This window comes from Cetorhinus maximus, chromosome 3 (assembly GCF_964194155.1).
Source record: "Cetorhinus maximus chromosome 3, sCetMax3.hap1.1, whole genome shotgun sequence".
Taxonomy (NCBI): domain Eukaryota; kingdom Metazoa; phylum Chordata; class Chondrichthyes; order Lamniformes; family Cetorhinidae; genus Cetorhinus; species Cetorhinus maximus.
In genome coordinates this window covers 13,799,797-13,824,939 of record NC_135881.1, presented here as the reverse complement: position 1 = coordinate 13,824,939, position 25,143 = coordinate 13,799,797, and the positions used below count along the sequence as shown (strand labels likewise).

Here is a 25,143-nt window from a genome sequence, read left to right as displayed (position 1 = left end):
GAAAAGGGGCGGTCCTGGACTTAATTTTAGGGAATGGAAACCAGGCAAGTGGTAGAGGTATCAGTGGGGGAGCATTTTGCAGATAGTGATCATAGCTCTGATAGATTCAAGGTTGTTATGGAAAAGGACAAGGATGGGCCAAAAATCAAAGTTCTAAATTGGGGGAAGGCTGATTTTAATAAGATCAGGTATGATTTGGCCAGAGTGAACTAGGAGCAGCTACTCTTAGGTACATCTGCATCAGAGCAGTGGGACTCATTCAAGAAGGAAATAGGGAGAGTACAGGGCCAACATATTCCAGTAAAGACAAAGGGTGTGGGACCAACATATCTAGGGAACCCTGGATGTCGAGGGATATACAGGATTGGATAAAGAGAAAAAGGGACGATTAAGGCAGATAACAAGGGCTCAAAACAGCAGAAGCCCTAGAGGAGTATAGAATGTGTAGGAGGGATCTTAAAAAGGAAATTAGGAGAGCAAAAAGGAGGCATGAAAAAACATTGGCAGGCAAAATAAGGGAAAATCCAAAGTTATTTTACAAGTGCATTAAGAGTAAGAGGATAACTAGGGAAAGTGTGGGACCATTAAGGACCATAGTGGTAATTTGTGTGTGGAGCCGGAAGACGTAGGTAGGGTTCTAAATGAATGCTTTGTGTTGGTGCTCACAAGTGAGAGGGCCAATGTGGGTATGGAAATCAGGCAGAAGGACTTTGATATAATTGAAGAAATTAGCATTGAAAGGGAGGTGGTTCTAAGTGGGCAGGCTTAAAAGTAGATAAATCTCCAGGCCCGGATGAAATGTATCCCAGGCTGTTGAGTGAGGCAAGGGAGGAGATAGCAGGGGCGATGGTAATAATTTTCAATGCCTTTCTGGCCACAGGAGAGGTGCCAGAGGACTGGAGGACAGCCAATGTGGTACCATTATTCAAGGAAGGAAGGAAGGGATAAACCAGGGAACTACGGGCCAGTCAGTCTAACCTCAGTGGTGGGGAAACTATTGGAAGCAATTCTGGGGGACAGAATTAATCTACACTTGGAGAGACAGGGATTAAACAAGGGCTGTCAGCATGGTTTTGTTAAGGGGAGGTCATGTCTGGCCAATTTGATTGAATTTTTCGAAAAGGTGACCAGGTGTGTAGATGAGGGCAATGCATTTGACATAGTCTCTTTGGGCTTCAGCAAGGCTTTTGTTAAGGTCCTGCATGGGAGACTGATAACAAAGGTAAGAGCCCATGGGATCCAAGGCAATTTGACAAATTGGATCCAGAATTGGCTGAGTGGCAGGAAGCAGAGGGTGATAGTCGAGGGGTGTTTTTGTGACTGGACGCCAGTGTCCAGTGGGGTTCCACAGGGGTCAGTGTTGGGTCCCTTGCTGTTTGTGGTATATATAAACGATTTAGACTTGAATGTAGGAGGGTTGATCAGTAAGTTCGCAGATGACATAAACATTGGTGAGGTGGTAAATAGTGAAGAGGATAGCCTTAGATTACAGGAGGATATAGATGGGCTGGTCAAGTGGGCTGATCAGTGGCAAATGGAATTTAATCTGGCTAAGTGTGAGGCGATGCACTTGGACAGGACAAACAAAGCACGGGAATACACGATGAATGGTAGGGCCCTGGGAAGCACCAAGGATCAGAGGGACCTTTGAGTGCATGTCCACCGGTCCCTTAAGGTAGCGGGACAGGTCGATAAGGTGGTTAAGAAGGCACATGGGATACTTGCCTTTATTAGCCGAGGCATAGAATATAAGAGCAGGGAGGTTATGCTGGAACTGTATAAAATGCTGGTTAGGCCACAGCTAGAGGATTGCGTGCAGTTCTGGAATCCGCATTATAGGAAGGATGTGACTGCACTAGAGAGAGTGCAGAGGAGATTTACCAGGATGTTGCCTGAGCTGGAGAGTTTTAGTTATGGGGAGGGATTGCATAGACGGGGGTTATTTCCCCTGGAGCAGAGGAGATTGAGGGGGGACACGGTTGAGGTGTATAAAATTATGAGGGGCATAGATAGGGTAGACAGGAAGGAACTTTTCCTCTTGGCGGAGGGATCAATAACCAAGGGGCATAGATTTAAGGTAGATTTAAGGGGCAGGAGGTTTAGAGGGGATGTGAGGAAGAATTTTTTCACCCAAAGGGTAGTGGAAATCTGGAACTCACTGCCTGAAAGGGTGGTAGAGGCAGGTATCCTCATAACATTTAAGTATTTGGATGTGCACTTGCGATGCCATGGCATACAAGGCTGTGGGCCTAGCGTTGGAAAATGGGATTAGAATGGTTAGGTGCTTGTTTGACTGGTGCAGACTCCAAGGGCCAAAGGGCCTTTTTCTGTGCTGTGGACCTCTATGACTCTAGGAGCGTAACCAGACAAATGAACTGACACTGAGTCACGTAAACTGATATTAAAACAAGTGACCAAAATCTTTATCGAAAAGAGAGACTTTAAGCAGCATCTTAAAGGATGGAGACACAAGGGGTTTACAGAGAGAATACCAGAGCTTAGCCACCTGAAGGCACAACCACTAATGATGGAGTGAGTGCTCAAAATCATGTAGGTTTTTAACAGAGTAAAAAAGGAGAAACTGTGTTCCAGGAGAAGGATGGATAACCAGAGGGGACAGATGCACGATTATTGGCAACAGAATCAGAGATGAGGAGAAATTTTTTTATGCCGCAAATTGTGTTATGGAATGTGCTGTCCAAAAGAGGGTGAAAGTTATATTCAATCTGCTTCCGAGAGGGAATTGGATAATACTTGAAGAGATAAAATTTGCAAGGCTATGGGGGAAAAGGCAAAGCACTGGGACTTTCAAAGCGGTATGATTGGCTGAATGGCCTCTTTCAGTGCTGTATGATTCTAAGAAAACAGCAATTTCTATTTTTGACTGTGAGCAATGCAGGAGATACTCACTGGTACATCTGGTAACAAGAGAGCATCTTCATGAAAATTTGCACAATTATTACCACGTTTACAGTAACTTGAAGCATCGCAGACTACTTAAATGCAATCCTATCCTCACTGGAAATCCCCACTCATGCAATTCAAGCAAGGTTTGCTAGAGAGTAATCATGTGCAGGAACTCTATTCAATCACCCACACCTAATGTGGGTCATTAAGGCTAACAGTACAGATCTACTGCTAAGCCGATTGGTTCAGCTAAACTATCACAACATTGGCCAAGAGTCAGGTGTGGGACCCTCATGATATTTTTGTGGCTCAGATATTTGTTCAATGAATGAAATAATAGATGTTGCCTATGACAGAGAGGGGGGGAGGGGTGGGCAGAGAGCAAGAGAAACTCAGATTAAAATGAACTTGATTGACAACTGATCCTCAAATGCTTTGTTAGAAACGCAGAAAGTCTAAATACGTTGATAATTGCTCTACTTACAAGTTTAAATTTTCTTGATCAGAATATTAATTATATTGGAATAGAACTGATGAAATGATTTTATGAAGAGGGACATGCAGCCAAAGCTTTTCATCTTGCACTCATCAGGACAAATGCACGAAAGCCAAATTTCAAACAATTACAATTTATGTTACAGGAGAAAAGGGTGCTGATTGGCTGGCAAACTGACTGTGATTGCCTGAGGCAATGCGATGGAGAAAGCAACAGGGAACTCTATGTTCCCCAAGCTCCTGGATAATTCAAAAAGGTGCAAGGCTTGAACATGTTCCTTTTGTTTGCGGGGAAACTCTTTCGAGTTACCAACAGTCACAGATTGCAACTTCTTTCGAGTACAATCATAGTTCTTGGTTTTCCAGGAGTGGGACATGAACCCACAACCCTCTGATTCAAAGGCGAGGGTGATTGGGGTGTCTGCGTATGAATATATGTCACTTGCAGCATGCATAAACAAGCCTGACAGTTAGATGTAATTCTGTGATTGGGCAGCACTTGAACAATCCTACTAATAGCTACACTAACAACCAATTTAAGATAACCAGTTAACTTGCCAACCAATCAGCACCCTTTTCTGTAGTATAAGTTGTCGAGAGTTTGAAATTTGGCACTCTTACATTTGTTCTGATGAGTAACATGTCTCTCTTTTCAGCAACATTCAAGCTCTGTAATACCAAGTGATTGATTTTACAAAGTTTGAAACCTTCCTAGCTATGGAATTGCACTAATGTGGTCTATTATATGACTGAGCCTAAACCAGACCATTATAATATTTCACTAACGTGTGGGAGTGAAGATTCAAATATATTTCAAACTGAAGGTCAGTGAGAGTTTAGGTATCATGCCAGCTTGCCCTTTTCCTGATAATCAGTGAAATAAATTATTGAAAGGACACAGGGCAAGCATATATTCGAAGAAATTTGGCTGAACCTCAGGTGATAGAAGTAAAACAAAAAATTCTATATCCTAAAAGGGGAAAACAGCAAAAAAAAAATCAAAAAGATAAAATCTAAGATGTGAGCAAGACAGAGGGAAAATGAAATGAGAGGAAATTTCATAAAGGGCTCAACCATAGACAATCAATAAATCTGCTGTTCTTTCTGTCCATAGGACAGAAAGGTGACAGACATAGAGTTTGTTACAAATCCACAAACATAAAGGAAAAAAGGATTCTGGAACCCCCTTTCCACACACTGAAAATAGATGCCATCTCTATCCATTTCAAACAAAAATAATGCAAACAGAAGGGCCTGAAGGATAATTGACAGATATTATCAGGTGGCTTTTTCTGATAAGGGAAGCAAATGAAGTGGGAATAGGATAGCATGTTGAAAATTTTATCGACAATGCTAGCAGAAAGGGCCAAGTAGCGGAGCTACTGATCACAAACCTAGTTTACATCATTTGATTCGCCCATTCTGGAAGAGAGAGCTCTGTGAATTCAGATCGGTCTCAGTTTGATGCATGCACAGCTCCTTGCACGGAAGCTAATAGTTAAAAGATTGTAGAACGACAAGGTTACTGTCTTAAACACCTCAATGTTTCAACTCAGTTAAAATATGTGCACAGGGGATTCTGAGCACTTGCTCATGCTGGTTTAACAATGTGCTGGAGTTAAGGCTACTCCTTACCAGGTAATTGATAAGTTTGAGTTCTCTCTGAAGTTAGGTCAAATCTGACTCCAGATTTATGCTACAACTTTAGAATTGCTAACATGTAACTGCAATCTTTGCAGAGATGGACCAAGAGACACTGATTCAACTGTAATGGTCTGTGCCTAGGAGAAGGAAGGGTTGTAGAATGAGCCAGGAGATTCCAGTTTGAGGTCTGGGGAAACAATCTGAATAAAGTTAGGAAATGGCATGTTAAATCTCAATTTTAAAGTAATGAGGATGCAAAGCATGTAGAGCTTGCGTGCCTTGACTTCATTAACCTCTGACTGCAACCTCAAGATGAATTAGGAAGTACTCGCAAAGCCTCCTCGGGCACTCCAACCCTAAGTGAGTTGATTCTGAACTTCTCACCCTCACTTTCAAATCCCATGGTCTTATCCACCCTATCCAGCCAAATACTCCTCAAACAGCAAGCTGCTCCATCAATAGAGGCCGCTTCATAAACTAGATCCACCAACGTCAAGCCACTGACCACTGCCTGCTGCTGGCTGATTGTCACTTACAGGAAGGCCAGAGGGTTGGCAGGGGGGGCATGGAAGCTGAACGTGCAACTGCTGACCCCAGAGAATACTGAGGAACTCAAGAGGGATTACAAAGGCTGAAGAACCGTGAAACCCCTCTTTGAGTCCCTGACACACTGGTGGGAAGTGATCAAGGAAAACATCAAGAGGTTTTTCATCCTCAAAGGCGTCCAGAAAGCTAGAAAGGAACAGAGGGAAATGTCCCGACTCCAGAAAAACATGCAGAACCTGCTCCGGCTGCAGTCGATGGGGGTCAATGTCAAAGAGGAACTCCAAGAGGTGAAGAGCCAGCAAGCCTCGCTCTTTGCCTCGGAGGCCTCCAAAATCATCTTCCGGTCCAGAGTCCGCTCTGTGGAGCGGGATGAGACATGCTCACGTTTCTTCTTGCAAAAGGTACACAGAGAGAGCTCTGTGATCAGCAGCCTGAAGGAAGAAGACGGCTCAGTAAAGTCATCGCAGTCTGACATTTTGAGGATCAGCAAATCATTTTATACTGGATTGTATGACGTGAAGCCCACAGACAGCGCAGCCTCCCAGTCCTTCCTGTCCTCTATCACGAAGGTCTTAGACAGTACACGGGAGAGTCTGGACAAACCTCTAACTCCCGACAAACTGGCTAAGGCCCTTGAGTCCTTCGAGAAGAGCAAGACTCCCGGAAGCGATGGCTTGCCAGCCGAGTTGTATTCTGCTCTGTGAGACTGGATTGGCCCAGACCTGCTAGAAGTGTACGAGAGTATGCTTCTGGCCGGCAGCATGTCAGAATCCATGAGGAAAGGCATCATCACCCTCATCTACAAGCGCAAGGGGGAAAGGGAAGAAATTAGAAACTGGCGACCCATTTCACTGTTGAATGTGGACTATAAGATTCTGTCCAAAGTCATCGCCAATCGGGTCAAGTCCACTCTGGAATTGGTGATCCACCCTGACCAGACCTGTGCTGTGCCTGGCAGGAAGAACTCTGACAGCCTTGCGCTACTCAGGGATAAGATTGCCCATGTGCAGGACAGGGGTGTGGAAACCTGCCTCATCAGCCTGGAATTAGGAAAAGGCCTTTGACAGAATATTGCACACCTACATGGTGGATGTGCTCTCCAAAATGGGGTTTGGGGACGGAATCCACAACTGGATCCAACTGCTCTGCACTAACATCAGTAGCGCAGCCTCAATCAATGGGTGGGAATTAGATAGCTTTCCTATTAAATCTGGAGTCCGGCAGGGCTGCCCTCTCTCCCCTGTCCAGTTTGTGTGTTGCACAGAACCCTTTGCTGAGTCCATCAGGAAGGATCCGGGCATAAGAGGAGTGATGATCCGAGACAGTGGAGGCACTCAGTTCAAAGCCCCCTTGTACATGGACGATGTCGCCGTCTTCTGCTTGGATCCGCTGTCAGTGTGCAGACTGATCCACATCTGCGACCAGTTCGAACTGGCCTCGGGAGCCAAGGTAAATCGTGGGAAGAGCGAGGCCATGTTGTTTGGGAACTGGGCTGACCGATCCTTTGTCCTCTTGACCATCAGGGCCGACGGCCTGAAGGTGCTGGGGATATGGTTCAGAGGGACGGGGCATGCGTTAGAAACTGGAAGGAGCGAGTGTCTATGTGCAAAGAAAACTGGGCATGTGGGAGTGACGCTCCCTCTCCATTGTGGGTAAGAACCTGGTCATCAGACGTGAAGCAGTCTCGCTGTTGCTGTACGTGGCGCAGATCTGGCTCATTCCACACTCCTGTGCGATGGCGATCACCCGAGCCATCTTTTGCTTTATCTGGAGGTTGAAAATGGATCGCGTCTGCAGGGACGTGATGTACAAGTCTCTAGATAAGGGGGTAAAAAAAACGTGCCCAACATCGCCCTCATCCTGAAGGCCACCTTTGCGTGCGGCTGCATTAAGCTGTGCATAGACCCTCGATACGCAAACACCAAGTGTCACTACGTGCTGAGGTTCTACCTGTCCCCGGTGTTGTGAAGGATTAGTCTGGCCACGCTGCCGCGGAACGCTCCAAGTAGTTGGACCATGTCGTACCACTTGCCCCTCGTGGAAAAATTTATGCAGAGAAACACCTTTGACCACAAGTCCATCAGGCAGTGGTTGGCACGTAACGTCCTAGAGGCCCTGCGAAGATGGTGTCGGATGGTTCCCTGCCAGAACTTTCCAACAAGCACCAAGATGTAGTTTGGCTGGTGGTGAGAAAGGCCCTCCCGGTCAGATCCTTCCAACACGCCAGGAGTCTCACCCCCTCTGCACGTTGCCCTCGAGGTGGCTGTGGTGAGGACAAGAGCGTTGTTCGCCTCCTTGTGGATTGTGCCTTTGCAAAGAAGGTCTGGAGAGGGATGCAGTGGTTTCTGTCGAGGTTCATCCCAAGCAGCGCAGTGACACAGGACTCTGTGCTCTACGGGCTGTTCCCAGGGACACACACTGAGACAAACATCAACTGCAGCTGGAGGATCATCAACTCGGTGAAAGACACTCTTTGGTCTGCCCGAAACGTGTTGGTCTTCCAGTACAAAGAGTTGCCCCCGCCCAAGTGTTGCAGACTGGCACATTCCAAGGTCCACATAGGTGCTGAGGGACACACTAAAGCTTGGGGCAGTCGCCGCAAAGGGGAAAGATTGCTGTCTAAGACCTTTCTGCCATAGTGCATGGAGGGGCTGGGAATTGTATAGACCCCTCGGGCTGCACGGCTCACAATGAATGTATGCATTGAATACTAATTGTATTGTAATTGTATTGAAGCACCTCAGAGTGCAACATGATGTATGTTGATAACTCCAACACCACTGCACTGTCTGACTGTCTGTAATGACCATATTGAAATGATTGTAATATTCATTGATTGTATTGAAGCACCTCGTGATCCATGTGGAAAAGTTGAATCAGATTGTACTTTTGGTCATGGCGATTTAGAAATATTTTGTAATGTTCTTCCAGATATTTTATGAATAAAGTATATTTTTCAAAAAAAAATCAAGCACTCGAAACATATTTCCTTGACCATGCCTTCCAACCCCTTCCTAATCAACTTACCCTTTTCCTGTGTAACCTTCAATGTCCTCTTCCTTCTGTAAAGCACTTCCTCCTGCATGTGAGAAGTTGTAGTAGTTGGTTGGTATATTTGAAATCAGAGTAGTAATGATGACCATCTTTGTAATAATATCCATAATTAGGTTCCACTCCAACATTTGAGCACTTAATCCAGCTAGCACTTTAGTGAAGCACTGATAAGAGAGGGTGCTGCATTGTCACAGATACCAACTCTAGGAGAGATGTTAAACTGATGCCTGTGTACTCTGATGAGAAATAAAATGTTCAATGGGTAAGAAATTCTGCTGGCGCTGACAGAAGTTTACAGTGCAAAGGTAGTTCATAGTGTGTGCTGGCTCTTTGCTAGGGCAATCCAAAACTAATTCCATTGTCCTGCTCTCTCCCTATTCCCTGTATCTTCCTCCACTAAATATTTATCCAACTTAGGCTGGAAAGATTCATTGGTCCCTGCCTCAACCACTCTCCGCAGCAAGGCATCCCACACTCTATCACTCCTCTGCATGAAGTAATTTCTCCTAACCTCTCTCCTCACTCTTGGTAAGAACTTCTTTTTTTAAAATTCATTCACGGGATGTGGGCTTCTCGCTGGCTGGTCCAGCATTTATTGCCCATCCCTAGTTGTCCTGGAGAAGGTGGTGGCGAGCTGCTTTCTTGAACCCCTGACGCCCATGTGGTGTAGGTACACCCACAGTGCTGACTCCCCAACCAATGAAAATAGTAATTCCTGTGAAGTTGGATGCTTTAAAAAAAAATTTGGGGAACATAGTCATATTTTGTAAAGAAGGTGCACGTGAGAGTGCGTGCCCGTGATTAATTAAACTGCGGGAAGGTTCATAGAGACAGCTTGTCTTTGGGAGTTGAGAGAGAAAAGGTAAGGCCGCTAGATACATGTATTTGTAATGAGAGGCTCTGGTGGAGAAGATTTACAAGTAAACAGGTTGGGTTTTAAAATTTGCACTAGGTGATAGGTAGGCACTTGACTTTTCAGCTGTTAAATTGCAAAGGGAGTTTAGAAGTGATAAGGGATTTTTACAACTTACAAAGTTTTCAAAGATGAAAGAGAGAAAGGATATTTAAGGAAAGATGTTTAATTGAGTGGTGTTGTCTGTATGGGGGAGACATCCTGAAAACAGCTCTGCGCTGAGAAAAGGTGTGAAATCTGAAACAGCCATCCAGTGGGACCAGAAAAGTGTATTTTCTGAATGCTTTTGGTTTTCTGAACTTTCTCAGATTTCTACAGCAGAGTGGAAGATTGAGAAGTCGTGTGGTACAGCAGTTTTTGCCTTGGGTAATATTACTGCAGCTCTATGGTTAAAAATCTACAAGGGAGCTGTTGCCAAGTAGTTGACTTGTGTGCTCTAACCAAATGGATTTTTTTGGGGGGTGTTTTGTAAGATTGCTTTAATTGTGTAACTTTGATCGAGTGCTTAAGTTTTTTTTCTTGTCAATAAATCTTTTAATTTTAAAATCCTAGAAGTATTATTGGGATCAGTAGTTTTCTTCTCGTTTTCAAAATACAAAAAAAGGTAAGGATCAGTAAGGCAAGTTTTCCTCTGGGATGTGGCTTGCTCAGCGAATAACATCAGCTGCGGTCGTAACATTCCCTACTCACTTTATCAATGTTCTTCTTCATTTTCTAAACTTTGATTAGATTTCCACTACTCTGTTCCAGTGGAAATAGACCCAATATCTCAAGGCGCCCCTTATAATTTCTGATCCCTGGCATTGACCTCGTGAATCTATGCTGTACACTCTCTTGGAATTTAATATCCTTCCTAAAATACACAGTACATTAACTGGTTTAACAAGGACTTTATACCAATTTATCACTTCAGTACTCTTGTTCTCCATACCTCTAATTAAAACAAAATGCTGTTGAACTTTGTACAACTTTAACCTGTGGTCACAGATCAGGGTCATATATTAGAATGCTTGGCTGCATGTTCACTTGCATCCTTCATTGTCTGTGCATTACATTGCGTCTGTCCACTTATTTCATTAGCTATGCCCTCCTGAAATCTTTTAGATCCTCAAAAATCCAAAAAACCCAAATCTTTGTTCACAGAAAATTTTAGGACCACGTTTACTGGCCTAAGTCCAAATCATCTATATACATATTTACACAGAGGGGTAAGTGTACCTAGCACTGGTCCTGGGGTGCACCACTTCAAACCCTCTCCAATCTAAGCAGCACCTATATCCTCATAATTCTCCATTTCCTGATTGCTATATAAGATTCAGGTCATCCAGCTCCATTCCTTTTACACCACACACACATAAATAATTATAAAGCCTTGCTCGAGACACCTTACAAGTGACTTCACTATATCTACTACATTCTTTTTTAAGGCGGGAGAATGGGGTTGAGAAACTTATCAGCCATGACTGAATGGCGGAGCAGACTCGATGGGCTGAATGGCCTAATTTCTGCTCCTATGTCTTATCAAATCAATAATTTCTTCAAAAAGGTCTATTAAATTTGTCAAGCATGACTAAATTGGCTGCCACTCGCTTGTCTACATAACTGCACCTCAAAAGATACTTCATTTATCATAGTGTGGTTTGGGGTCGACTGAGAAATTGATAAAGCTCTACATAAATGCAGGCTCTTTCCTTCTACAGAAAAATTCTGCAAGCTTGGCAGCCCTGAAGTAGTCTCTGATGTTATAAAATTCAGCATTTCTATTTTAAGAGCATTACCTCAGAAGGCCAAAAATAAACTATTGAGGTCTGCATAAAACTGCAAAAAAGATACACAACAAATTTCAAGATCCTTGAGCATTAATCAAATTCAAACCAATAAATTGAAGATTATAGTATTTAGTTATTAAGAATCAAAGGGAAAAGGTTTGGATTAGCAGGAAGCCTGATTTAGGCCTTGCTTAAGTGGACTTGCTTAGTTGCTTTCCACTGCACAAATCCCACAACTATTCCCAAGCTGTTAGCCCTTTGCAGCAGGTTGAAACGAAACAATATCTCCCCGTTACTAAAATGAGAAAATTAACCTTCAGCTAGCAGCCAGCTACATTCTAGAAGTTGGTTCCATAAGTAAAGGTTTTGTGCAACATGAAGTACTTTTATAAATAAGTAGAGGCTGTGACAGGAAGGTAATGGATTGATATTCTGGAAAGAATCAGATAAGCCAAAAAATGCCCTCTACATCAAAACAGTTCTTGTGATAAGAACAAATCTGCTGTTTAAAAATATGTTTAGCTGAAATTGGGTATTTAATCATATCCACAAATGTTGAATATCCAGAATCATAAAATGGTTACTGCGCAGAAAGAGGCATTTGGCCCAGTGAGTCCATGCTAGTTCTTTGCAAGGACAATTTAGCTAGACCCACTCCCCTGCATTTTCCTGATGGCCTTACAAACTTTCTCTCTTCACGTACTTATCCAATTTCCTTTTGAAAGCCAAGAAAGAATCGGTCTCCACCATCTTCTTGGGCAGTGCATTCCAGATCCTAACCGCTTGCTACTTAAAAAAAGCTTTTTCTCATGTTGCCTTTGGTCCTTCTGCCAATCACCTTAAACTGTACCCTCTTGTTCTCGACCCTTCTGCCAATGGGAACAGTTTCTCCCTATCCACTCTGTCCAGACCCATGAATTTGAACCACTATCAAATCTCCTCTCAACCTTCACTTCTGAGAACAATCCAAACTTCTCCAAACTAAAGCCTCTCATCCCTGAACCAATTCTCATAAATCTTTTTTCCGTACCCTCCCCGAACCCTTCACATCCTCAGAATTGGGCACAATGCTCTAGCTGAGGCTTAACCAGTGTTTTATAAAGGTTCATCATAACTTCCTTTTTTTTTTGCACTTCATGCCTCTATTAAAGCAGCCCAAGATGCTGTATACTTTTTTAACCGCTTTCCCAACCTGCCCAGCCATCCACAACGATTTGTGCACTTAAACATCCAGGCCTCCCTGTTAGCCACCCCATGGAATTGTAATCTTTAGTTTATATTGTGTCTCTTCATTCATCCTACCTATATTGAAGTTCACATACCATTGTTTCAACCTTGAAGGCTATCACTATCCTTTTCACAGTTCTTAATACTTACAAGTTTTGTGTTATTTGCAAATTTTGAAATTGTGCCCTTCACACCAAGTCTGGGTCATTTAATATTTATCAAGAAAAGCAGTGGTCCCAACACTGACCCCTGGGCCCACTGTACATATTTTTCCAGTCCAAAAAACTGTTCACCATTACTGTTTCCCATAACTCAGCCAACTTCGTATCCACTTTCCTTTTTATTCCATGGGCTTTTACTTTGTTGGCACGTTGATTATGTGGCACTTTATGCTGAGTTTAACCTTGCATCTTTTTCTGAACAAGGGTGTAACATTCACAATTCTCCAGTCATGTGGCACCACCCCCAAATCTAAGGAGGACTGGAAGATTATGGCCAGTATCTCTGCAATTTCCATCCTTACGCCCCGCAGCATCCTCAGATGCATCCCATCCAATCCTGGTGACTTATTAACTGTATGTACAGCCACTCAAATACATCCTCTGTCAATTTTCAGTCCATCCAATATCTCAACTACCTCCCATTCAGTATGAATCCAGCAGCATCTTCATCTTTGTAAAAACAGATGCAAAATATTCATTTAGCACCTCAGCCATGCCCTCCTCCTTCCTTGTGCAGGTCCCCTTTCCGTCCCCAATTAGTTCCAGCCCTCCTCTCACGAGCCTTTTACTACTTATTTGCCTAAAGACGACAGCTAGATTCCATTTTATGTTAGCTGCCAGTCTCTTTTCATACTCTTTGTCTCTCCGATTTCCTTTTTCACTTCCCCTCAGCCTGTTCACACTTGTATTACGCACCTGTCACCTGTCATACGCACCCCCTTTTCCTGCTTCATCCTATTCTCTCTTTTTCATTGTCCATGGAACTCTGGCCTTGGTTGCCCTATCTTGCCCCCTTGTAAGAATGTACCTCAACTGCATCCAAACCATCTCCTCTAATAAGGCAGCCCATTATTCCATTGTCATTTTGCCTGTCAATCTTTAATTCCAATTTATCTGGGACAGGTCTGCTCTCAAGCCACTGAAATTGGCCTTCCTCCAATTGTGTGTTTTTACTCTGGAGTGGGATTTAACTTGCGACATCAATCTTCTTAAATGCTGGCTGCACATTCATCTTACGTAGGATCAAGGTTGAAAATGAAAAGATCTTTTGATTATGTTTAGAATCAACTTGTCTATAAAATTTAACTGAAAATTGCACATGGCTAGATCAGGTTTTCTGCTTTTTGACACTCGAAGATTTGCGATTTAAGGGTATAGATCAAATATAAACTAAAGTTCACAACACAAACTAAATTAACCATGTCCATGCCTTTAAAAAAAATCCATTACCCCATTCATTTTATTTTACTAGATAGCTGGTGTAAGAGAAGAGATTGCTCCAATTCCCAATTCTAAAACAACACAACAGCAGAAAGACAGATGGTGTGTTTGCCCACAGGGGTGACAAGACATTAAAATGCCATCACAAGCCAGTTATAGTTAAATACTGCACTCAACAGTTAGCAAAACCAGTCACATCTTTTCCAGCCTTTAAAAGTTAGTTTCTTAAGACTGATAGCCCCCAGATCAAAAGAATTAAAAAGCCTAACCTGAAAGCTACTTTCCAGAGTGCATTGTGTGCAGCATACTTGAGGAATTTATTATGGGGCAAGTCTGTGCTGACCAGCGTGTCCTTTGAAATGTCCTTACTCCTTCACCATGTAAAGGCAGGGGCCAGGGATTTTTAAACAAGTCTTTTAGATGTCAACCGCCCTGAAACAGAATAGAATAAAACTACTATCTTTGTGGGGCTAACTAATTATTGATTACTATTGGATTTTGACTTGTCTGCAGTACAGCATGAATATCTGGCAAGTTTCAGGTCTTCTGCATCATGTTTTCACCAATGTGTCACTTACTCAAAATTAGTGTAAAGTTACAGACATTACAGAGATGGGTTATTTTACCAAAATAGTATGAGCAGCTTTCCCACAGAACAGTACACCAACATGCATTTACATTAGAAATTTTAATTAATAGGAAATCAATGCTCGATTGATTTGTTCAGTCTTATAAAGTAGCATCCTTTCCTTCAGAGTAAGGCCTGTTACAAACCCATCCTCTTCTACCTTATAAATTACCCATCATGTCAGTGGTAGACGTGTGAAGGGAACCATTTCTCATTTTATAATGGCTAATAAAAAGCTGGCCATTTTAGAAAGACAATATCCCATTATGCTGAATTGTGGAGAAAACAAAATTTTCTTCTGCATCGTGGGCCAAGGGGAAAGGACAGGGTGGAGCAGGAGGGACAGAAAAAATAGATCAGGCAGAATTCCCACTCCCGATTAGACAACCGATTGGAAAACATCAATGTTAGTGTGGATTCTGCATGAGGACATGACTGACAACTTGGTATTGGGGGCTGTGTGCACCAGAGCCCAACAGGCAACTCTCCATGATAGAAAGGCAAAAAAATGAATGTCCAATTTTCTAAAAAACTTCTGTTTGCCTGTATAAAGCTACCCTACAGTACATCAGCAATTCATCCTCTTAATCAGCACTTCTATAGTTTCTTGGACAGAATGTGAATGCTAAAAAAAAAAGGCAGATCAGCATGATCAAGCCATGAATAAAACATGATTGCTATTTTGTTTTAAAAACCTTGGAGCTTCAAAGCTACATTCAATATTTCACCCAGCTTCTCAGGGACCACTTTGATGAATGCTCCCAAAATATATATTTTTATGTATCTTAGAACACAAGCTCAAATTCATGCAATGTTTCCACGTTCTGCAGGGCTGACAGTGTTTAAATATTAGATTTGTGTCATTTAAGCAATGTAATTCATACTGCTATACGGAGAACTTAAGATTCCTTTTCAGATCATGCTTGCAGTTGTATAAAACACTGAACTGAAAATGTCATACCAGAAGCTCTGCCACGATTAATAATGTGATCAGCAGAATTGTAATGCTGCATTCTACCAATTAAATATTCGAAGAAGTGGAGTAACACTCCCCATCCGGCACAGCACAGGCAGCTGTGCATTTCCACCCACCTTCAAGCTGACCCAGTTTCCTACAAAACGTGTTGTGTAAAACAATGCCATAGACACTCCAGCTCTCACAGAATGAGATCTGGAATGAAGCAGATGAGAGAAGAAAGGGAATTGGTGCAACAAGGGATAATTAAATCAATTCCCTACTTTTCAAAGATGATAACAACAACAGCAACAACAACAATGGAAAAGGAAATCATTAAAGCCTATGACTTCTTTTGCAATGTAGATATGAAGGAAAGGCAAACCCTATGGTATTATTCACAGAGGGCTGAGTTCTCCCAGTGTCCTGGAGAATGTGACCCCCTACCAAAAACAGATGAACTGGCATTCATCTCAAACAAAAGCAAAATACTGCATGTGCTGAAATTTGAAATAAAGAATAGAAAATGCTGGAAACATCGAGGTCAGGAAGCATCTGTGGAGAGAGAAACAAAGTTAACATTTCAGGTTGATGATCTTTTGTGAGAACTGGTAGAGTTAGAGTTGTATAGCTTTTAAGCAAATAGGGCCTGGGAAAGGGGGAGGGTGCAGGAAATAACAATGAAGCAACATTTTTTAGGGTGGAGGTCCAGTCAAGTTTGAGGATATTGATGTTCAGGAAGGCTCCTTTCCCATCATTGGTGCTTGGGTGGCTAACAGGGTGATAAGACTCCACAATTTGCTCTGTTAGTTTTATTAGTTTTGAGAGTCTATAACCCTGCTTTAAGTGTTTAGAATACAGATAGTCTGTAGGTAGCTACATTGATACATATATCCTTCAACACTTTCCCACTTAACCACACTGATCTCCCGATTTAAAGGTGAATGAGGTGCAAAGGTTGTCCCAGAACATGAGATAACAAACTTTGGACAATTTTGATGTTGTTGATATCCCACAATAACTATGGATGCCAAGTTCTGGGCTGCCAGGTCTGACCTTAGTCTGTTATACATAGCACAGTGGCTGTGCCATACTGCAGAATAGACAACATCCTGACTGTGGGACTTATTTTCAGATTTTAGCAAGTCTATTTCGATCAAATTTCCCTTTTTCCAATCAAAGGTGATTTGAGCTTTGTCAGGTGAAGGATATTCCAACTAAGTAGCAACTCTCGGTTTAGCAGATGTTTGAACACCGGTTGGCCACCCCCTCAACGACACAAGTCTTCAGTGCAGACACATGTAAATACTGAATCAATGCCAAGAGAGAATACAAAAAAGTTAAATGTCAAAAGCAGCTTGCTTGTGCAATGACAGATGTTGTGAATGAGAACTGAGCTTTCTTTGCAAGCAGCTTTGAAGCTTACATTCCCTTCCAATACTCTATTTCCCTTAAGACCATAAGACATAGGAGCAGAAATTAGGCCATTTGGCCCATCGAGTCTGCTCCGCCATTCAATCATGGCTGATAACTTTCTCAACCCCATTCTCCCGCCTTCTCCCCGTAACCTTTGATCCTCTTACCAATCAAGAACCTATCTATCTCGGTCTCAAATACACTCAATGACCTGGCCTCCACAGCCTTCTGTGGCAATGAATTCCATGGATTCACCACTCTCTGGCTAAAGAAGTTTCTTCTCATCTATGTTCTAAAAGGTCTTCCCTTTACTCTGAGGCTGTGCCCTTAGGTCCTAGACTCTCCTACTAATGGAAACATCTTCCTCACGTCCACTCTATCCAGGCCTTTCAATATTCTGTAATTTTCAATCAGATCCCCTCTCATCCTTCTGAACTCCATCGAGTATAGACCCAGAGTCCTCAAACGTTCCTCATATTTAAGCCTTTCATTCCTGGGACCATTCTCATGAACCTCCTCTGGACCCTCTCCAGGGCCAGCACATCCTTCCTGAGATACGGAGCCCAAAATTGCTCACAATATTCTAAATGTGGTCTAAAGCCTCAGCAGCACATCCCTGCTTTTATATTCTAGTCCTCTCGAAATAAATGCCAACATTGCATTTGCCTTCCTAACTACCAACTCAACCTGCAAGTTAACCTTAAGAGAATCCTGGACTAGGACTCCCAAGTCCCTTCGCACTCCAGATTTCTGAATTCTCTCCCCATTTAGAAAATAGTCTATGCCTCTATTCTTCCTACCAAAACGCATGACCTCACACTTCCCCACGTTGTATTCCATCTGCCACTTCTTTGCCCATTCTCCTAACCTGTCTAAATCCTTCTGCAGCCTCCCCGCCTCCTCAGTACTACCTGTCCCTTCCAATACTCTATTTCCCTTGCCTCAAAATCAAATAAAGAGGAAATTCTGAACTGCTTTTTCTGAGCTAATAGCTTGCAGTCATGAACAGACATGCAACCTTGTTTTATTAGTGGTTTCTGGACAGCATCTGTTCACAAGATGCTTCCAGGAACAGAAAAATAAAACTGAAGACGTTCTCCTGAACAAAAAGACTTGTATAGCTGTTTCACTTCCTCATGGCCATTGAAATATGGTAACTTATTCGTAAATAATCATCACCAACTTGCATGCAAGGTCCAAGAACAATGTGATGCACAACTAGTTAATCTGTTTTAGTTGTGTTGTTAGTTCAAGTACGAATGGTGGTAGAAGCTGGAAAAACAAACCCCTATTCTTTGAACAAGTGCCTGGGACATTTTACAAGTGCTTGAACAAATAGGCAGTTTAATATCTCACCCAAAAAGCAGAATCTCTGACAATAAAGCACTCCGTCTGTACTGTATTGTAGCGCCAGACTGCACATTCATTATCCTAGCGCTTTGTTTTCAATCCAAAGCATTTTTAGATGCACATAGTAAAAGAACTCAATCTGTAAATTCAGGTCAGTGGTAAGAATTTAAGACTTCGGAGCAAGTGATTCAGCTTCTTGAGCCTGTTCCACCATTCAATAAGATCATGACTGATTTAGTGCTCTGAATCTGAGGCACATTGAAGCAGAGGTGTAAGGGGTAATCTTATGGCACTTTTGTTAATTCTGCAGCTGGTGTAAAATCCAATGTCCAGTTTGAAGTTACTTACTATGGGCTGACCACCTGGGAATTTCAGTGTTTTTCGTGTTAGGAGAGAGCCCATGTTCAGTCAATATTTAAATTAGGCTGATCAGCAGAACTTTGTACTGAGTTCCTTTGTCACTAGGCTGTGAGATCCACTACCTAGTGTAGTCTAGAGTCACTTTTTACTCAAAAGATCTCAGAGACATCACATAATATTGAACTCAGACCAGTGCCTATGGTATCACACCACAAGGCTGGTGCCATGCATACTCATTTCCAAAATCATATTAAACCTTGAGATTTATAATTTGCCATAGCAATAACATGCCTTATTGAAAATTTTCAAGAACCAGTAGAAAAATGTTAAGAACTTTGTGCTGAAGAAAATATCCTTAAAACACTATCATTATTTATTATTTAAGTCACGTTGTACCTTAATCCCAATGAAAGCATTACAATTTAAATATCTGAAAAATAAAATGGTACTCCTTGGATCAATACAAAGCAAATCTTTTCTCTGTAAAAACAAAAGGACCCCATCCACTTCCACCATGTGCTTCTATACAACTATTTTAACCATAGAAGCTTTTACTGTGTAGAAAGCTGTAGCATACACATGAAGAGCTGAACTAATAGACCAGATTCACCAAGTACATTAATTCAATAATTCATCATCTTCCGAGCACTTCAGCTCCTGAGGGCCACCTACTACATATTCTTGTGCTTTGCACTGGCACTTGTTTCTATGGCAATGACCTTTTCAAATATCAGGTCCTACGCTGTAAATACTCCAAAACAAGCAGGCTTCTTGTTTCAATTAAAGAAAAAGCTCAAAAATACTAAAAAGTCTCCAGAATTCCAAAGGAAGATAAATTTGAGTACTCAGCTAGAATATGGTTCACAAGAAACAGAGGGCAAAAGATAGAAAGAAGGAAAAATGAAGAACACAATGTATCCAAATGTGATCATTAGAAATTAGAAATAAAAGCTCTCTCAATAATTCTTCACTTCGTGTGGGACAAGTTTCTCCAAACTTCAGTGGAAAAGAAACCTTAAGCTTCATTTCCACCACTCCTCATTCCCTTATTTCTTCTCCTCTTCCTGCGCTACAAAATCACTTGGAAAACACCTGGCTGTTTTGACACAATGAAGAAAATGGAAGAAATGTCTGAAGAAGCTACACCTTTTCTGCGCACATCCAAACACCTTTGTTGCATCTCCTAGGATTGCTGTATGTTGTGTGCCCTGTCTGGCTAAGATGCACAGGACAGAGGTAAAATGAGAGTTTAAGGAAAGCAATCTACTCGTGTGATATGACTTTCTGCAAGAAGCATACCCTGCAGTGGTCAGAATGAATGATTTTAAAAATGCTGCACCATATGTACCAGTATGCACATTTACACAAGTTATGGCTACAATTGCATATAGTTAAACAGCTTTAACTAATAAAAGAGCCAGAGTGATGACATTTAACATCCTTTTCCCCTTTTTGAAAGTAGTACAGTCAGCCAGTGAATTTGGAATATTGTGACTAATGCATAAACAAAAAAAAAGGATGCTAACATGCCAGAGCTGTTCTTGCATCACTTGCACAATTCATCACCTCAAAATTGCTCTTACTATCATCAGCAGCAGACCAGGGCCTCATCCAGTGTCATACAGCTCAAAACATGCTCTCAGTATCTATGGATGTTTTTTCGACTGTCAGTAATTCAAAAATTTTCACCCATGACTGTTTGGTTAGAGGTAATTAGCCTTGGCTCACAAGGGATCAGAGGCACTCCCCTCTATTAGAGAGGCTTATAGCTTGAGGGGCACCACTGCACATCATGCGCTGGGCAAGGTAAGGAGGTAGCCCTCTATGAATTACCACAGCTGACTGGGGATTGAATCCATGCTGTTGGCGTCATTCTGCCGACTGAGCTAACCGACCCCCACTTTGATTAGAACACACTTTTGTGCAGTCTGTCACCATATTACAAAAAAGTATATAGAAACACAGCAGAAAGTGCTAAAAAGATTTACAAGCATAAAACCAAAACTGAGAGGGTACCACAATTGTGGAAGATTGAGGCTCTTTTTTCTGGAAAACAGAAATAGAGAGGTGGCATGATCTATAAAATTATGAACACGTTTGATAGATTGGACGAGATGTTTCCACTTATGAGTCTAAAACTAGGGTCCATAAGTACAAGATAGTTACTAATTAATCCAGTATGGAATTCATAAAGCCTTGTAATCTTTCCAAAAGCGTGGTGCCCAGTATGGCACATGCAGTATTTTATAGAGGTTTAACATAACTTCCTTGCTTTTGTACTCTAAGCCTCTATTGTAAAGCCCAGATTCACATTTGTGCTTTCTTTTTAAAATACAACCATACCAACTTATGACTTTATCTGTTCCAATTCATTTTCCATTACTAGATCTATCAACATTTCCTTCTTTGTTGGACTTCTTACATACTTGGTCAGAATTAAGTCATGTAAATAGTCCCTTCAATTCCACCCACCCCACCCCGCCAGTTTGATATTTTACCAACCACCTTTTGAGAATCTCAATACAACTGCATTGTCGCTATCTAATTTTTCACTTCATTTCAATTTAACACTTTTTTCCTTTAAATCTGATTAATCAATGCTTTTCTAAACACTAACTAATGTTACACTAACTGGTCGACAGTTAACCTCATTACCCATCTCCTTTCTTGCATGATATAGGCTAACTACTCTCCAACCCTACGGCATAATTTGTACATTCAAAGAGCAATAAGTTGTGCATCAGCAAGTGTTTATATTTATACAGTCCTCCCAAGTTATCCAGAGCAAACCAAACAGCTCATTTCTCAGTTAGAAATCAAAAGAATCAATATATATCCATATTAATGACTGAGACAAAGACACAGAGTAATGTATCTAAGTTTGCTGATGAGACAAAGCTAGGTGGGAATGCAAGCTTCAAGGAAGACACAAAGAGGCTGCAAAGAAATATAGACAGGTAGAGAGTGAGCAATGAGTATAATGTGGGAAAATGTGAATCTATGCACTTTGGTCACAAAAATAGAAAAGCAGAATATTTAAGAGTGTGAGACTTGCAAATGTTGATGTTCACAGAGACTTGGCTGTAGTCGGACAAGGGACATAAAAAATTAGCATGCAAGTAGAGCAAACAATTAGCGAAGCAAATGGCATGGTGGCCTTTATTGCAAGGGATTGGAGTACAAAAATAAAGGAGTGTTGTTACAATTATAGGTGCTTTGGCGAGATCATATCTGGAAAACTGTATGCAGTTTTGGTCTCAATATTTAGGGAAGGGTATGCTTGCATTGGAGGCAGTACAGTGAAGGTTCGTTGGGTTGGTCCCTGGGATGAAAATGTTGTCCTATGATAGGAGGCTGAGTAAATTGGGTCTATATTCCGGGGTGTTTAGAAGAATGAGAGGTGATCTCATAGAAACATTAAATATTATGAACGGGCTTGATAGGGTAGATACTGAGGAGATGTCGTTGTTGTCCCTGGCTGGGGAATCTAGAACACAGGGACACAGCCCCAGGATAAGGGGTCAATCATTTAGGACCGAGATGAGGAGAAATTTCTTCACTCAGTAGGCTGTAGACTAGGTCTATATAATCTCTAGAATTTAGAAGAAATAAGGGGTTGAAACATTTCAAAAATTGAAAACATTGAAACAATCCTTAAGAGGCTTGACAGTGCAGATGCTGGCCGAATGTTTCCTCTGGCTGGGAAGTCTAGAAGTAAGGGGGTCACAGTCTGAGAAAAAGGAGGAGTCAGTTATTTAGGACTGAGATGAGAAATTCCTCACTCAAAGTTGTGAATGATGTTCTTCATCTCAGAGCTGTGGATGCTCAGTCATTGAGTATATTCAAGTCAGAGTTCAAGATTTTTGGATACTAAGGGAATCAAAGAGTTGGGCATAGTGCAGGAATCTGGAGTTGAGATCTTATCGAATGGTGAAGCAGGCTCGAGAGGCTGAATGGCCGACTCCTGCTATTTATCTCATATCTTATTCTAGCATTACAGTGTTACTGAATGTTTCATCCCTGAAAATATTGAAGGGGAGAGGGTCAACATAAATAACACTGCATCAACCACTTGTTTATGATTGCAAAACACTGCTGCACAATCTTAGAAATGTAACATTTCTATATCAACAAGGCTGTCAATAGGTCAAAATGAGAAGAAGCAAGCAGAAATTTTCCTTTAACTAATACAATGAAACAAACAGTCAGGAAGATAACAGAAAAATGAGAAGAAAGTTAAAAGGACAGTTTGCAGGTAGCATGAGGGATTTATATTATGTTACATGTCCACATTTAACTGAATTCCACTTTATGCCATGTTCTCACAGTTTGTATTGCTGGACTGATTCAATATCACCAAAATCAGGTGCACATGGTTACTAAAAAAAATTAAGGTATTTCTTCCAAGTTGCTCCTGCTTTGCTGCTGTAACTTTTCCGTAAGTATCTGCCATACGTCTACTTACAGTGGAGCAGAGGAAATTCCAACCTGTACTTGTAACGTTCTCAACCTAGCCTCATTGTTACAACATTGCTAGTTCTACGTGGGCAAAACAAGATATTGGGCCAGGAAACATGAGGTACTGGTGACAGCCACTTACCTTTGTTACTACAGGGAGGTTTGTTTCTGGAGGCAGAGAGCCAAATCATCTCAAGAGGCAGTGTAGGCTGCCTCATTTATATTAGGTGATGGGGTCTATAGTAAATGGGAATAGTGTTAAGTTTATTCCATTCCTCAGACCGTAAATAAAAGCCGAAGACAAAATTCTAAATCTAGTCACTTTTCCTCAAATACAATACAAAAACAAAGTCAGTAAGCCATGAAGAATTTACATCCCATCTTTAATAAAACATCCCATCTCCCTTCACAGAGCATTTAATACCATACCCAGTTATCATTGCTAACATTCAAAAATGCTTCACATATAACATAGTCTTTAAAATGTTATTAATCAATGCAGTTAAACACAGCAGCCATTTTTCATGCAGTGAGGTCCCATAAACCATACAGCCAGTCAAAGTATAAACAAAAAATGCTGGAAAAACTCAGCAGGTCTGGCTGCCTGTGTGGTGAGAGAAACAGAGGGCAGAATTGTCCCAGATTTGCACTAAGTGCAGTAGCGGACAGGTAATTACTCGCCAGCCGCAATGGCAGCTTTTCACGCGGTATCGTCCCAAACCTGCTGCATTAATTATGCATTCCCAGGAAACATGCCGTTTTGATGGCGGGTGGGCTCCGATTCGCCTGCCATATCGTCACCTCGCCACTTCATCACGACAGGCACCGCCTTTAAAGTACAGCCATGCTCAGTGCTTCCAGCCCAGGACTGCAGCAAAGAAAACATGGCCCCGGAAGGCAAGAGGACTGCAGCCCTCGAGCAACTTTTGGATCCGGTGGAAGCCCACTGTGATATCCTCTACCCCCACTCTGGCTGCAGGAGGGACAACTAGATTACCACTCCAGCTTGGTAGGCGATGGCAGTGGTGGTCAGTGCCAATGCTGCACAGGAGAGGTTGGCCATCCAATGCAGATAGAGGATAAATGATGCCATCCGTGCCGCCAGGGTAAGGCAACCATCTCATCCTCTAAACTCTCTCACTCAAGCTCATCAAACATTCACTGGCATCTCACTCACTGTCAGCTCAAGGGACATCACCACCCAATCTCACATGTCCATCTGGCCTCATCTCCTCTGGAGACTACCTCCTCAGCCCTCATCATCCTGAGGCCACTTACACAGATCAACATGTACCCCCCTTCCCCAGTGCACCTCTCATCCTGCAGCCTCCTCCCTTGCCCAAGGCCACATCTCCCCCTTCCCCAAGCAAGACCTTACTCTGCAGCCGTTGAATAGCCACCCACATATGGCTGCTCTGGTAGGTAGAGACCTACCCGTGAGCCCCCTAAAAAGCGATGTGGTGCTGTCTGTGGAGCCTGACCAAAGCAAGATAGACAAACAAACCTTGAAGTCCTGAGTGAAGTGCAGTCCGCCAATTGCATATCTTTTATATGCTGTTGTGAAATGGGCAGATGACCCAGCGAGGTGGGTTGATTCTGGCGGACTGGCCTTATAATGATATGCTGATGTATTACAATGAGGTTCCCAACGTCCGATGGCGAGAAACACAGCCTGCCATTGGCAGGCGGGGTGGATGAATGCAAACTGGCTTCAAGACGTTGTGAAACTGTTTTTTGGCCTTCTAGCCATATTGTTCACTCACGCCACCGAACTTGCCTGATGCTGGCTGGCACGGAAAATGCTGGCCAGAGTTAACATTTCAAGTCTGTATGACTCTTCTTCAGAGCTGAAGAATCACAAGGGCTCAAAACATTAAATTTGTTTCTCTCACCACAGATGCTGCTAGACCTGCTTTTCCAGCATTTTCTGTTTTTATTTCAGATTTCCAGCATCCGCAGTATTTTGCTTTTACTATTAT

General features: G+C 42.2%; 1 protein-coding gene across 5 annotated transcripts in view; it reads right to left on the bottom strand.

Moving 5' to 3' along the window:
* The window catches only part of nktr (natural killer cell triggering receptor), a 210,631-nt gene that overhangs the window by 164,303 nt on the left and 21,185 nt on the right, over positions 1 to 25,143 (bottom strand). For 4 of the 5 annotated variants that reach the window (XM_078536534.1, XM_078536546.1, XM_078536554.1 and 1 more), the window contains exon 1: positions 23,307 to 23,389. The exons of the other annotated variant lie outside the window; for it this stretch is intronic. In XM_078536534.1, coding sequence (XP_078392660.1) covers positions 23,307 to 23,382 — 76 coding nt within the window. In that variant the 5' untranslated portion in view covers positions 23,383 to 23,389. Of the gene's footprint in view, positions 1 to 23,306; positions 23,390 to 25,143 lie in introns of those variants that run through there. 5 annotated transcript variants of the gene reach the window in all.